The sequence below is a fragment of the Dama dama genome, chromosome 29, assembly GCF_033118175.1.
Source record: "Dama dama isolate Ldn47 chromosome 29, ASM3311817v1, whole genome shotgun sequence".
NCBI classification, from domain to species: Eukaryota; Metazoa; Chordata; class Mammalia; order Artiodactyla; family Cervidae; genus Dama; species Dama dama.
Window position 1 is genome coordinate 20,835,335 of NC_083709.1, and position 12,927 is coordinate 20,848,261.

The window sequence follows — 12,927 nt, forward strand, 5'->3', positions numbered from 1 at the left end:
CCAATGATTAGCGGTTCTGCAGTTTGATGAGTCCCTCTTGCCTCTGTTTGTAGATGTGGTGCAGCATATTCAGGCCGAGAAGAACAACAAGGGGCCCATGGAGGCTGCTTCACTTTTCCTCCAGATCCTATTGGAGCTCCAGGAGGAAGGCTGGTTCCGCGGCTTTCTGGATGCCCTTCACCAAGCAGGTTAGTTCATTCTTTTTACTCACAAATCAGAGTATAGTACTTGACTGTGTAAACATTCTGTAAAGGTGAAATTCTATTAGTTTATAAGTATCCACATTTAGTTTATGTCTCTTAATCTGAAGCAATGTAAAGACTATTTTCAGGCAGATGCTATAACTGCCTACTTGAAATTTCCAAGGAATCTACAGAGAGGTTATTATAACTAATGGGACAGTGTAGCAAGTTTATTGGATATAAGATCAGTATACAAAAATAGTTGTATTTCCACCCACTGGGAAAAATGGCAAATGTAATCCAAAATGAAATACCAGTTCTAATAGTAACAAAAGTTACAATATATTTAGCAATACATCTAGCCAAAGATGTGTGGAGTCTGAATAGAGAAAATGATAAAAGATTTTTGAAAAAATGTAAAGAAATTCTAGGGAATTCCTTGGTGGTCGAATGGTTAGAACTGTTTCACTGCCATGGCCTGGATTCAGTCCCTGGTTGGGGAACTGAGATCCTGCAAGCTGTGCAGCAAAGCTGAGAAAAAAAAAAGTCCAAGCTAAGCGGAGACATATACCTGTGCACATAGAGAGGAGGACCGTAAAAGCGTCAGTGCTCCCTGCATTGAGTGATACATTCAGTACAATTCTAAGCAAAAATCCCGCATTCTTCTTTATGAACTTGACAAGCAGATTCTAAACTGTATGTGGAAGAATTATGACCCAAGAATAGTCAGTGCACTTCTAAAGAAGAATTCAGTAGGTTGGGGGTTCCTTTTTTAGATATCAAGATCTATTAAAAGTCATAGGCATTGATACAGTATGATGCTGGCCCTGGTATTGAACAACTGACCAATGAGACAGAATGGCGAGCCTTCAATCAGACTCATATATTTATGGAACTCTGATGTACTGGAGATCACCGGGAAAAGAAGATTATTCAGAAAGGAGGGACTTTTTGATACATTGCAGTGGGCTATTTAAAATGGGATAATGTTAAAAACCAGGCAAACCCTAACTTTCATATCCATGTGGATACAAATAAACTTGTCTTCCTTACCTCATTCCATGTACATACTTACACTTGCACAGAGACAGTAAGTCAAAAGAATTCAAGACTTGGTTCATGATAGCAGAAGTTTAACTATTTTAGATTAGTATACAGAAGAGCATTTTTCTGACCTTAGGGTATGACTGGATTTATGAGATAAAACATTAAAACATTAACCTAGATTGATAAATTTGAGGACGTTAAAATTAACAGTATCTGTTTATCAAAAAAAAACTATACAGAAAGTGAAAAAACAAGTGACAAACTGGAGAGGATGTTTTCAAACTACATTATCACCAAAGAATTAGTATCCATGATATTTTTAAAAGGCTTAAAATCAATTAGAAAAGAAAAAGAAAATATTTACAGGGCAAAAAATGTGAACTGACTCTTCAAAGAATAAGAAGCATAAAAGGTTAATAAACATGAGAAAAGATTCTCAGCCCAGTTAGCAATTAGGAAGTTGTAACTTAGAAACATAATAGCAAAATCTAGGAAGTCCAACAGTGGGAAGGCTTGAGGATTTTTAATAATGGGAAATCTTAAGGATGACCATAGGGGGTGTTACAGTGCTACAACTGTTTTGAAAAACAATCGGCATCAGCTCCTATAGTTACAGCTCTCCTTCTATCCAGCAGTTTCACTATTAAGTATATGCCCAGAAAAATTCTTAACACATATATTCCAGAATACACTTACAAAGAATGTTCATACTATAACCAGTTGGTAATGCCAAAAACAAGCAAGCAAAGAAACAAAGCTAGAAGCAACCCCAGATCCTTCAGGAAGAGAATGGATAAATACATTTTGTGATATTCACACAAGTTGATTATCCTGCAATGGAGATGTATGAACATAGCTACAGATGACAGCACAGGTGAAGCTTAGAAGTGTAATATTAAACTTTTTTAAATGGCAGAGAAAATTGCATTTAGTGAAGAATATAATTAAAACATTTCAAGCAAGCTTGAACTAAACATGTATTCTTTAGAGAATTGAGCATATACCACACAACTATTCAAAGAAATCAAGAGTGATAAATCAAATACCGGATAGTGGTATCTTTGAAGGAAGATAGAAGAGTGAGAGAGAGGAGACACACACCCACAAAGGTACTGGAATATTCCAGGTATTAAGCTGGGTAATAGCTTCATATGTGCTGATATGGTCTTTATAGCCCAGTGAAAAGAGTGTGGGCCTTATAGTCAGACAAGCCTGGTGGTTCTCTGAAGAGAAACTTAGAGCCAAGCATTCCTGGATAATTCTAGTTGGAAATAATTTTTTCACTCAAATTTCCCATTGTACTTACTATTCTTTCCTTGGAATAATGTAGGCGGTAAGGCCCTGAGGGGCAGGAATTGACATTCATATTTCTTTTTGCCCTTTTTACTGCTTTGCACTAAGATACTTAGCATGATGGTTTGACTCAATTGAAAGGCAAATCAGAGATTGTAGGTGAAGTCCATGGGGTACCTTGGAAGGAAGATGTCTTACTAAGACCACATATAAGACTTCAAATTTATTCTCAGTGAAAGTGTTAATCACTCCGTTGTGTCCAACTCTTTGCAACCCATGGACTGTAGCCCACCAGGCTTCTCTGTCCATGGGATTCTCCAGGCAAGAATATTGCAGTGGATAGCCATTCCCTTCTCCAGGGTATCTTTCTGACCCAGGGATCGAACCCAGGGTTCTTACCACTAGCCCCACCTGAAATGTGGGGTGCCTAAAATGAATATTGAATTTTCTTTTTGTAAGATCATAAATAATGGAAGTGATTTACAGTTGCTTTCAGTTCTCTCATGATACATTCAAAAGTGATTTCTATGATCTTAATCTCAACATATTTTTTTAGTTGGTGTCCTAAGAGCCCTATTTTTTTCCTACTTTGCAGGTTATTCTGGACTTTATGAAGCCATTGAAAGTTGGGATTTCCAAAAAATTGAAAAATTGGAGGAGTATAGATTACTTTTAAAGCGTTTACAACCAGAATTTAAAACCACAATCAATCCAGAAGATATCCTTCCTGAAATATCTGGATGTTTAATTAATCAGGAATGTGAAGAAATTATTCAGGTATTTTAATTAATATTAAATATTGAATTTGGGGGAAAATTCGACCATGAGGAATGTCTTCTGTTTCCTATGTTATTTTAGAGCTGAGTAAGATCATTAAAATCCACTAAAGTCCTCAAATCTAAGGCATAATTACCTAGAAGGATACTTTTATTTGTGATCTGAGTAATCAATTTGTGTCTTTTCAGGTTTGCCCTATTTTCAGTTAAAATTACTTTATTACTTTTGTGAATAATGTTTTCTACAAATTTAAATAAAATCAAACAGTTTAGCAAATAAAAAGAAAAAAGGTTGTGGACTCCAGTGGTTAAGTATTCAGTCTCTGGACACAAACCAATTTTGTTAATCCAAGCTCAGCCACTTACTAGTGGTATGATCTTGGGCACATTTAGTTTCTCTAAGTCTCTGTTTCCTGTATAAAATGGGAATAATAATGGTGCCTAATAAGGTACTTACTAATAAGTAAGGTATTTTTATAGGCTTTGAATGAGATAATATATGTAAAGTGCTTACATACCTCTGGCACATAATAGTAATTGCTCAGTGAATTTTAATTATCATGATTAATAATAAGAACCATGTAAGTCTCACTATCGAGAAAAAACTATTCATTAATATTTTGTTATATACTTCCAAATATGCCTATTCCAGTATACCCGTATTTTGAATAGGTGTGAAATAGTTTGTTTTCCTGTTATAGCTGATGTTAATACAATAATATCTCAGAGGAGGTAAGAACACATGGCTTGACATGGTGATATCATGTGTAAGAGGACAAGGATAAAGGGAAGTGTGTCTTAAAAGATCAAGTTGCATGGGGGCAAGAACAGTCACGAAAGAGACCTAGTGAACCAGAGTATACAATGATTTTAAATTTGATAGTATTTGAATTGATGTTTCTTCAGTAAAAACTCATAAGATGAAAACTTTTGAAACACATGATCAGTCCATTGCAATTGTCTTCCTTAGATAAGTTCCAACAAGGGGCTGATGGCAGGTGCAGAGAAAATGGTTGAATGCCTTCTCAGATCAGACAAGGAGAACTGGCCCAAAACTTTGAAACTTGCATTGGAGAAAGAAGAGAGCAAGTTCAGCGAACTGTGGATGGTAGAGAAAGGTAGGATATTCGGAAGGGTGTGAGGGTCTGAAAAGAGGCCCTTCTTCATAGTTCTGCTTGGAGCTTCTTACATTCCTACCTGCTTTTCACTCACTGTCAGAAACATTTTCCCCTTCAAATACTCTTAGCTATATCTCTAGTGAGAGGCCAGTGTGAAGTTGAGTTCTGGGAGGTAGGTGGTTTTTTGTCTACAGAATTAGTTGGGTTGTATATATCCCCTGAAAATGGATCAGGACAAACCCTTTCATCCAGAATTAGCCTATCTGCCCAGAGTATTTGGGGGAAAGGCAGAGTCTGAGCTCACTCTCTGGGTTTAGATGATGAGAGAAATAGCTTGAAAATTCTAGAGTTAAAGGTTCAAACTCCACAACTCACTGCCTTTTCAGAACAGAATCATCTGAGACACTATCTGGTGGTTCTCTTGCCTAGAATCCATCTGGAACTGAACTAGAACAAGATTAAAAGGAAGAGTCTGTTTTGATTAAGTGGCTGAGCTATCACTTGGCTTCCTGAAGTTAATAACATCTTCTCGGAGCATTATTTTAAAGGCTGAGTTTGGTAAACCATCTGAGGTCTGGTCTTAGCCTTTCAGAGTCTTCTTTAAGATTATAATTGTTTCAGAAATTATCTGTCTAAATACACATCTGGTGTCTTGGGTCGGGTCAGGAATGGAAGACAAGCGTGTTTCTGCTAATAGGGCTTGTCTTTGGTGTGGTTGTGGATCACCTAGGGATCTTGTTAAAATGAAGCTTCTGATTCAGTTGGGGCTCAAGTGTTTGCATTTCCAACAAGCTCCTAAAGAAGTTTCTGGTCTGTCTTCCACACTGTGAATAATAAAGTCCTAACCAACTTTGGAGTTCAAGCTTAAAATCGAGATTTCAAATTCAAAAAGATTTGTTTAGTTGTTTTAAAAGGTAGAGGGAAAGATTATGAGATATCATAATGGAAGTTTAAAATTTTATGACCTCTTTGTAGGACTTTCACCATCAGGATCATAATCAGATAGAGATTATAAGATGTGTTTTGTTTTCATAAAGGTGCAGAAAATATTCAAGTGAAAGATCTTGAGGATGATGAAATGAAAACTTTGGACGTACAGATTGTCTACAAAGAAGAACCAGAAAACCAGAATCTTAGCCAGAATTCCTGTCCTTCAGGTACTCAGCATTGTTCGTTCTCTGTAATGATGTTCTTGAGGTATTTTGTGTAGGGTCATGTCTTGCAGTGCCAAAAGTCATAGCCTAATGAAAAGGTTTTTAAGGAAAAATCAGAACGAAAAGAGAATATGTGTTAAAACAGAAATTTTTCCCTACAACTAGAAGTACCATTCTCTCCCTTCCATAGCACTTGCCAGCTTCTTCCTTTTTTTCCCCTTCTTCTTTTTGGTCTTTTTTTTATCACTAAGGATGTGCATGTCTACATTGAAAATGCAAATAGAGTCCTCCCAGAAGCTCAATGCCTGTGACATCTGAAATCAGCCCTGCTTTCTAAAGAAATACTTCTGCTCTTTGTGAATCACTTGTTCAGTTTCCATGGCTGATTCATGTCAATGTATGACAAAAACCACTACAATATTGTAAAGTAATTAGCCTCCAACTAATAAAAATAAATGAAAAAAAAAAAGATCCCGGGGCTGCAATGCATGTTGATAAGTGTGTGCACTGTACAAATGTGTGGGCCCTAGAGGTTGAGCTGGGGTGAGATCCAGCCTGCATTGTTTGCCAGCGCAGTGCAGTGAGGGGCTATATCCTCCAAAAGAGAGTCCTTTCTCTAATTCACACAAAGGCACTATGAGTTAACTGTGTCCCTATAAAGCCCACTTCATGTTTCTAGAAGCATATTTTGATGAGGAGACCAGAATACAGCATAATAAATTAAGTAAAGCATTATTTATAAAAGGGCATCAGAGAAAAAAAATAGGATCAATAAAGAAGTGTTGGAAGAAGGATGTGATTTGAGGATAAGAACAAAAGGTGAGAAATGATGGACTGTTTCTGCAACAAAATGATACATATTTTTGTCACTCCAGAATAAAATCAGTGAATGTCAATTGCTTTAAGTTTTCTGACAGGTAAAGATCCTTAGCAAACTCAGTTAACCATTTAGAAATTTCCATTTACCTTAAAATAGGTAGGTTAGACTCAATAGATGATTTCCAAGGTCTTTCTAGCTTTTAACATTCTGTACGCTTACCTGTTAGTGAGATACCTCTGATTTTTTTTTTGAAACTTCTGATTCTGTTAAGAGAGAATATCATGTGAGAGCCTGCGGAATTATAAAGCATGGTTGCTTGTTGGTAAGAGATTAGTTTGGAGTTTGGTAATTCAGTTTGGTGTTTTTCAAAGATCTTAGAAGGATTTGTTGTTGTTTTGTCTCACAGCATTTCCTTTAACCCATGGCGATCTGTTTTGCCCTGTATTCGACTGAGCAACTTCACTTTCATTTTTCACTTTCATGCATTGGAGAAGGAAATGGCAACCCACTCTAGTATTCTTGCCTGGAGAATCCCAGGGACAGTGGAGCCTGGTGGGCTGCCGTCTATGGGGTCGCACAGAGTCAGACACGACTGAAGTGACTTAGCAGCAGCAGCAGGCCTTTCTTGCTTTAGTTTCTCCTGATTAGGCTTCCATGATGATTTCAGAAAGAAATCTTTGTGGTTTTTTTTTTTTTCTTTCCTTTTTTCCTTCCTGCCATTGGTACTTTGCTGTTGAGGGAGAATTCTGTATTTCAAATCAGAAGCTGGAATGGTTAATTAGAAATAAGAATTCTAAACTTTCTTAAATGAGGTGTTTCTTGCTAGAGTCATATTTCTTGTCCTTTGGAAGATAGTGTTGACTTGATTCCTCAGAGTGGTCACTATTTGCTAACTTAGTTTCTGTTGTATTACAGGAGTGCCTCCTACTTATAGCCCATTGAAACCAAGAAATTACCAACTAGAGCTTGCTTTACCTGCTCAGAAGGGAAAGAACACAATAATATGTGCTCCTACTGGTAAGCAGATGCAATTACTGAAATAGTTTATTTCTCTGTTCGCTTCCTTTTTTTCACTGGGACCAAGTAGACAAGTTTCAATTGTCTCCTTGTTCCATTTATCTTTTGAAAAAAACCATTCTATTCATGTAGTCTCCTGTTTTCAGGGACAGGAGGAAGTAGAGAAAATGCTTTCTTTTAGCTTCCTGCAGTCCCTGGCCATGTGCGAGTGCATGTTACCTAGAAAGCAGCTTGGTGTTTGAGTCAGAGTGAAAGTTCTTCAGTTGTTAACCCACCCCCATCATCTGTTTACTTGTCTGTTGTCTTTCTCTTTATATGTTAAAAGGTTGTGGAAAAACCTTTGTTTCACTTCTTATATGTGAACATCATCTTAAGAAATTTCCGCAAGGACGAAAGGGGAAAGTTGTCTTTTTTGCTGTTCAACTCCCAGTATATGAACAGCAGAAATCTGTCTTCTCAAAACATTTTGAAAGACTTGGGTAAGTATGAGTTGGTCCAGCTCCTTTTTCTCTAGGTCATGTAACCGATGTGTTTTCTGCTTTGTTTTGCTTTTGGAAAACCATGATTCAAAAAACTTAGAGTAGATTAAGCTTTTTTATAATTTAGATATAACTCCTTCATGGATACACCTGAAATCCTAAACTCCTTTGATTAGCTCTTGTAGAGTGAGTAAATGACTTAAGATAAATTTTATATTTAAATGGCACATTTAACTTTTTAAATTATTTTATAATTTATTTAATATTACTCTTTTCTATTTTCTTTCATGGTGGCTTGAAAGAATTATGGTTGGTCCTCTGTATCTGCAGGTGTCACGTGGAATATATTCTATTAATACTAGCAATTCTTCCTAGATTACATTTATTGATCACTTACTATATGTCAGAGACAGTAAAGAATCTACCGACAATGCAGGAGATCCTAGTTCGATCCCTGGGTCGAGACGATCCCCTGGAGAAGGGAATGGCTACCCACTCCCCATTCTTGCCTGGGGAATCTCATGGACGGAGGAGTCTGGCAGGCTACAGTCCACGGGTAGCAGAGTCTGACACGACTAACACTTTCACTTTTTTCACTTTACTATGTGTCAGGCTTTGCTCTAAGCACTTACCTTTTCTGCAAATCCATTCCTTTTGGACTTAGGGAGAATTTAATTGACATTCTGATCTTTGTGGTTCCTTATTCATATCATGGCTACTAATAGGACATTTCTGTCATCTTCCAGGTACAAAGTTGCAGGCATTTCTGGAGCGACAGCTGACAATGTCTCTGTGGAACAGATTATTGAGAACAATGACATCATCGTTTTAACACCACAGATTCTTGTGAACAGCCTTAAAAACGGGACTGTTCCATCACTCTCCATCTTTACTTTGATGATATTTGATGAATGCCACAACACCAATAAACACCATCCATATAATATGATCATGTTTAATTATCTAGATCAGAAACTGGGAGGATCTTCAGACTCACTGCCCCAGGTATGTCCAAAGTCAGATGGATTTCTTTCTAAATCCTATTTACTTACCCTTGTGGCCATATCGAGGATGTCCTTCTTAGATCCTTGCATACTGTACAACTCTTTAGGTTAATTTTGATTGATTCATTCATTTATTCACTTAACAAATATGTATTAGGTACCTCCATGTGTCATGCCCTGTGCTAGGCACTGGGTCACAAATATAAAAAGATAGTCCTTGCCTTCAAGCAGCTTAAGTTTTGTGGGGAGCCAAATATGTGAGAATTATGTCATAATTTATGGTAATAACACACAATGGAGTTGTACAGAAAAGAGATCAAAACGATCTTAAATGTGCTATGAAAGTAAAGCGAGACCGAATAGAAGATAGGATAGGTAAAAACTAGCAATAGTTTACAAGGAAAATAGCTGGATGGTTTTCAGTAAAGGCTACTGTGTGTCTAGAGCCACAGGGATACGAAAGTGCATAGGGGCTCGAGAAGCTTAAGTTTTTTGTTTTTGTTTCTTTGTGGCTGTGCTGTATAGCTTACGGGGACCTTAGTTCCCCAACCAGGGATCGAACCCAGGCCACAGCAGTGGATATGCTGAGTCCTAACCACTGGACTGCCAGGGAATCCCCAAGAATCATGACGTTCTTAATACTGCCTGAGTGCAGAGTATGAAGTTGTGGATAGCCACCAGAGGGGCAGGATGGGAGAGAGGGAATGACTGACAGAACAGGATGCCAGGAGAGACCAGAGGGTGTGGGATGAGCAGATGGGTTAGTACAGGAGAGCAGACGGGACGCTGTTTTTGGTGTCATCAGAGGGGAGGGGCTGAGAGGAGTCAACACAGAGAATGGTTTATAGATGGGGGCAGGAAGGGTATGGAATCCCTGGCGTTTTCTCTTGAATGAAGGAAAGAGAGATGGTTCACTGAGAAAAATCAAGATGAGAATGGAGGTGGGCGCTCAGGAGCGTTGAGAAAATTTGAAACGGGAGACACAACTGAGAGGAGCACAGATGGACGGCCTGGTGTTACTGAGGCCGAATGAGGTTGGAAACCATGCCTCTGGTTCACCTGCCTCACATTCGTGTTGCATTCTCTAGGCTTAACAATTAACCATTTAGGAAGCACGGGTGAGAAGAAATCCAGTATGGTGCCCAAAATTCAGACAATTTAGTAGAAATCACACTCTTTCAGTTTTTTAGAATAAAATTGATAGTTAACTAGATTCCTTGTTTATTTGAATGATTCATTCAGTCATTCAATTTGAGTGACTATTAGAGGAAGAAATAAGTATTTAGAAGACCATTAAACTAAATTCTTTACAAATGTCATCTTATTGAACTCACCCAGCTACCATTTTTTTAAAAATTGAAGTTAATCACTTTTTAAAAGTTGAAGCTGTCATTTTTTAAAAATTGAAGCCTGTTTGATTTATAATATTAATTTGTATTGTATTAATTTCTGCTGTGCAGCAAAGCAATTCCATTATATATATATATATGTATATATATATATACATTCTTTTCATGTTCTTTTCCATTATGGTTTATCACAGGATATTGAATATCGTTCCCTGTGTACACAGTAGGACATTGCTGTTTATCCATCCTACATATAATAGTTTGCATCTGCTAATCCCAAACTCCCGTCCAGCCCGCCCCCACTGCTCTCTCCCTCGGCAACCACAAGTCCGTTCTCTATGTCACACAACTTCCAGTTTAAATGGCTAAAGTTTTCCAGCTTTACAGAGAGATGAAGACTTTTGTCCAAGACACCCAGCCATGTGACACGGCTGAGACTGCAATGGGAGCATGTCTGATTTTAGTCGTTGCCCTCTTCAGTGTATTGTTGCGTGTGTCACGGGGCAAACGAGGGTAAAGACAGAGAAGTCCTGCCGGAAAGGGTTCCTTCTCTGGGCTTCTGTGCTGATCTGTGTTCAGCTGCTGGGCAGTGGCTCCTGCATCTACTCAGTGCTTCACCTAATGGGGACCTTTCCATTTTTGATGTCGTAGAGAATGTCAGAAAAAAAAAGTAATGTTTTTGTTCTTTATCTGAAATTAGTTTTAAAAATAAAAACCCTACTTTAGCAGGAAAGAGTTACATGAGGGATTGTGGAAACATCTTGCTATTTCCCAGACATCTGACAATTTGGAATGCTCCTCACAGGTCATTGGGCTGACTGCCTCAGTTGGCGTTGGAGATGCCAAAAATACAGCCGAAGCTACAGAATATATCTGCAAAGTGTGTGCTTCTCTCGACACATCAGTGGTAGCAACTGTCAGAGACAACTTGGAGGAACTGGAGGAGGTTGTTTATAAGCCCCAGAAGTGTAAGTGGGATCCAGTCACAAGCCCTTTGGGACTTTGTTACCCTCTGCTATTCTTAGTTCAGGGTCATGTAGATGAACACTGAATTTTTACCCTTTCTCTGCTTAGAGGAAAATATTTAACTGCAAACTTGGAGAATAATCATATTTCCAGCTTCTCTCCCCAGTGAAGCTCAGGAGTGGCCTGTAGAAAGCAATCATTCTTACTGTTCATTTTCATAAAACGTAACTAAGGTACTGGCAGTGAGAGAGGTGCTGAGAACACCTTAGCATGTACGTGGCTCGGTCCTTCCCGCCTTCTGTGCCTGAGGATGATACTGGGTTCCTATCCATTATTTGAATATGTGTCTGGAATTTTGGTTGAAGTGAAAGTATCTGAACTCATCCTGTCTTTCCTCAAAAGATCAGAATATGATTTGATTACCAAGATTGACTAACAAAGATTGATATTTCTTGAATATCAATGCTATAGTAACCCAGCAAGGGAGAGAGGGTACAGAAGATACATATGACTTCACCCCTTGCTCTCTAAATAGCATACGACCAGATGAGTACAAGGCAGAACAAACACACTTAAGACAGTCAGGGCGCTGGCTATAAGGAATTTAGACGAGGTACTCAACCTACAACTTTTGATGTCGAATACAAATTTCTTTGGGCTTCCTCGATGGCTCAGGAGCAAAAAAAAAAAAAAAAACTCTGCCTGCCAATGCAGGAGACACAGAAGATGCATGTTTGGTCCCCGGGTCAGGAAGATCCCCGGGAGAAGGAAATGGCAACCCACTCCAGTATTCTTGCCTGAAAAATCCCTTGGGCAGAGGAGCCTGGTGGGCTACAGTCCAAAAGAGTTGCAAAGAGTTGGACAGGCACAAATTTCTTTATCATCTGGTCTTTCCCATGCTCTGATCTTCATCTCCTTTTACCTCCCACAAACCCAACCAAGTTGCATTTCTCTGGGCTCCTCAGATGGAGGAGGCATGTGTATTCTCTCTCTAAGCTTTTCCATCCCAGCCTTTGCATATGACTGTGCTCCCTCCTCCCTGCCTCTTCCCCTATTTATCCGACGACATTGCTGCCCCGGGAAGAATGAGAGAAGCCTCCCGTGGTCCATGGCACTTTGCACATACCGTGTCACAGCTCTCTGCCTGGTCACCTGGCTTGTGTATCTTTCTCTCCTAAGAAGACAGCCTTCTCTGGAGCACAGAGCATGTTCTTTTCAGCTATCACCAGAACACAGCATGTTCTGTGGATACTGCAAAAATGAATATTTGGAACATTGTGAACACCCCTGGGGACTGGGTGGGAAGGGAGAAGATCAAAGAACAGAGACAGGGCTTAAAATATGGTATTTGCAGAAACAAGATGGATATCAGCCTATTCAGAGCAGGAACTCTGTATTGAGTTAACAGGAAAGCCCGAGTAACAAGTTGAATTAGGGAAAGGAAATGGCAGTCCCCTCCAGGATCCTTGCCTGGGATATCCCATGAATAGAGGAGCCTGGAGGGCTACAGTCCGTGGGGTCATGAATGAGTTGGACATGACTTGGTGACGAAAAAGCAGCAGCGGGGCAATTTTGAGGGGAGAAAACAGTCCCAGGAATGTAGAGGCGCTCGCCAAAGGCCCCAGAGCTTTTGATTGCAGAGTCTGAAGTGTGACTGAGGACTCCCAGCTCCCAGGCCTCTTGATTCTGACCTCTTTCACCAGATACGCATGTGGAAAGCTA

At 39.1% G+C, this 12,927-nt stretch overlaps 1 protein-coding gene across 5 annotated transcripts in view; it reads left to right on the forward strand.

The window, feature by feature from the left end:
* The window catches only part of LOC133048877 (antiviral innate immune response receptor RIG-I-like), an 81,308-nt gene that overhangs the window by 33,018 nt on the left and 35,363 nt on the right, over window positions 1–12,927 (forward strand). For all 5 annotated transcript variants that reach the window (XM_061132752.1, XM_061132748.1, XM_061132749.1 and 2 more), the window contains exons 2-9: window positions 54–188; window positions 3,118–3,299; window positions 4,269–4,416; window positions 5,454–5,573; window positions 7,306–7,407; window positions 7,733–7,886; window positions 8,633–8,891; window positions 11,045–11,207. In XM_061132752.1, the coding sequence (XP_060988735.1) occupies window positions 98–188; window positions 3,118–3,299; window positions 4,269–4,416; window positions 5,454–5,573; window positions 7,306–7,407; window positions 7,733–7,886; window positions 8,633–8,891; window positions 11,045–11,207 (1,219 nt within the window). In that variant the 5' untranslated portion in view covers window positions 54–97. The remainder of the gene's footprint in view (window positions 1–53; window positions 189–3,117; window positions 3,300–4,268; window positions 4,417–5,453; window positions 5,574–7,305; window positions 7,408–7,732; window positions 7,887–8,632; window positions 8,892–11,044; window positions 11,208–12,927) is intronic.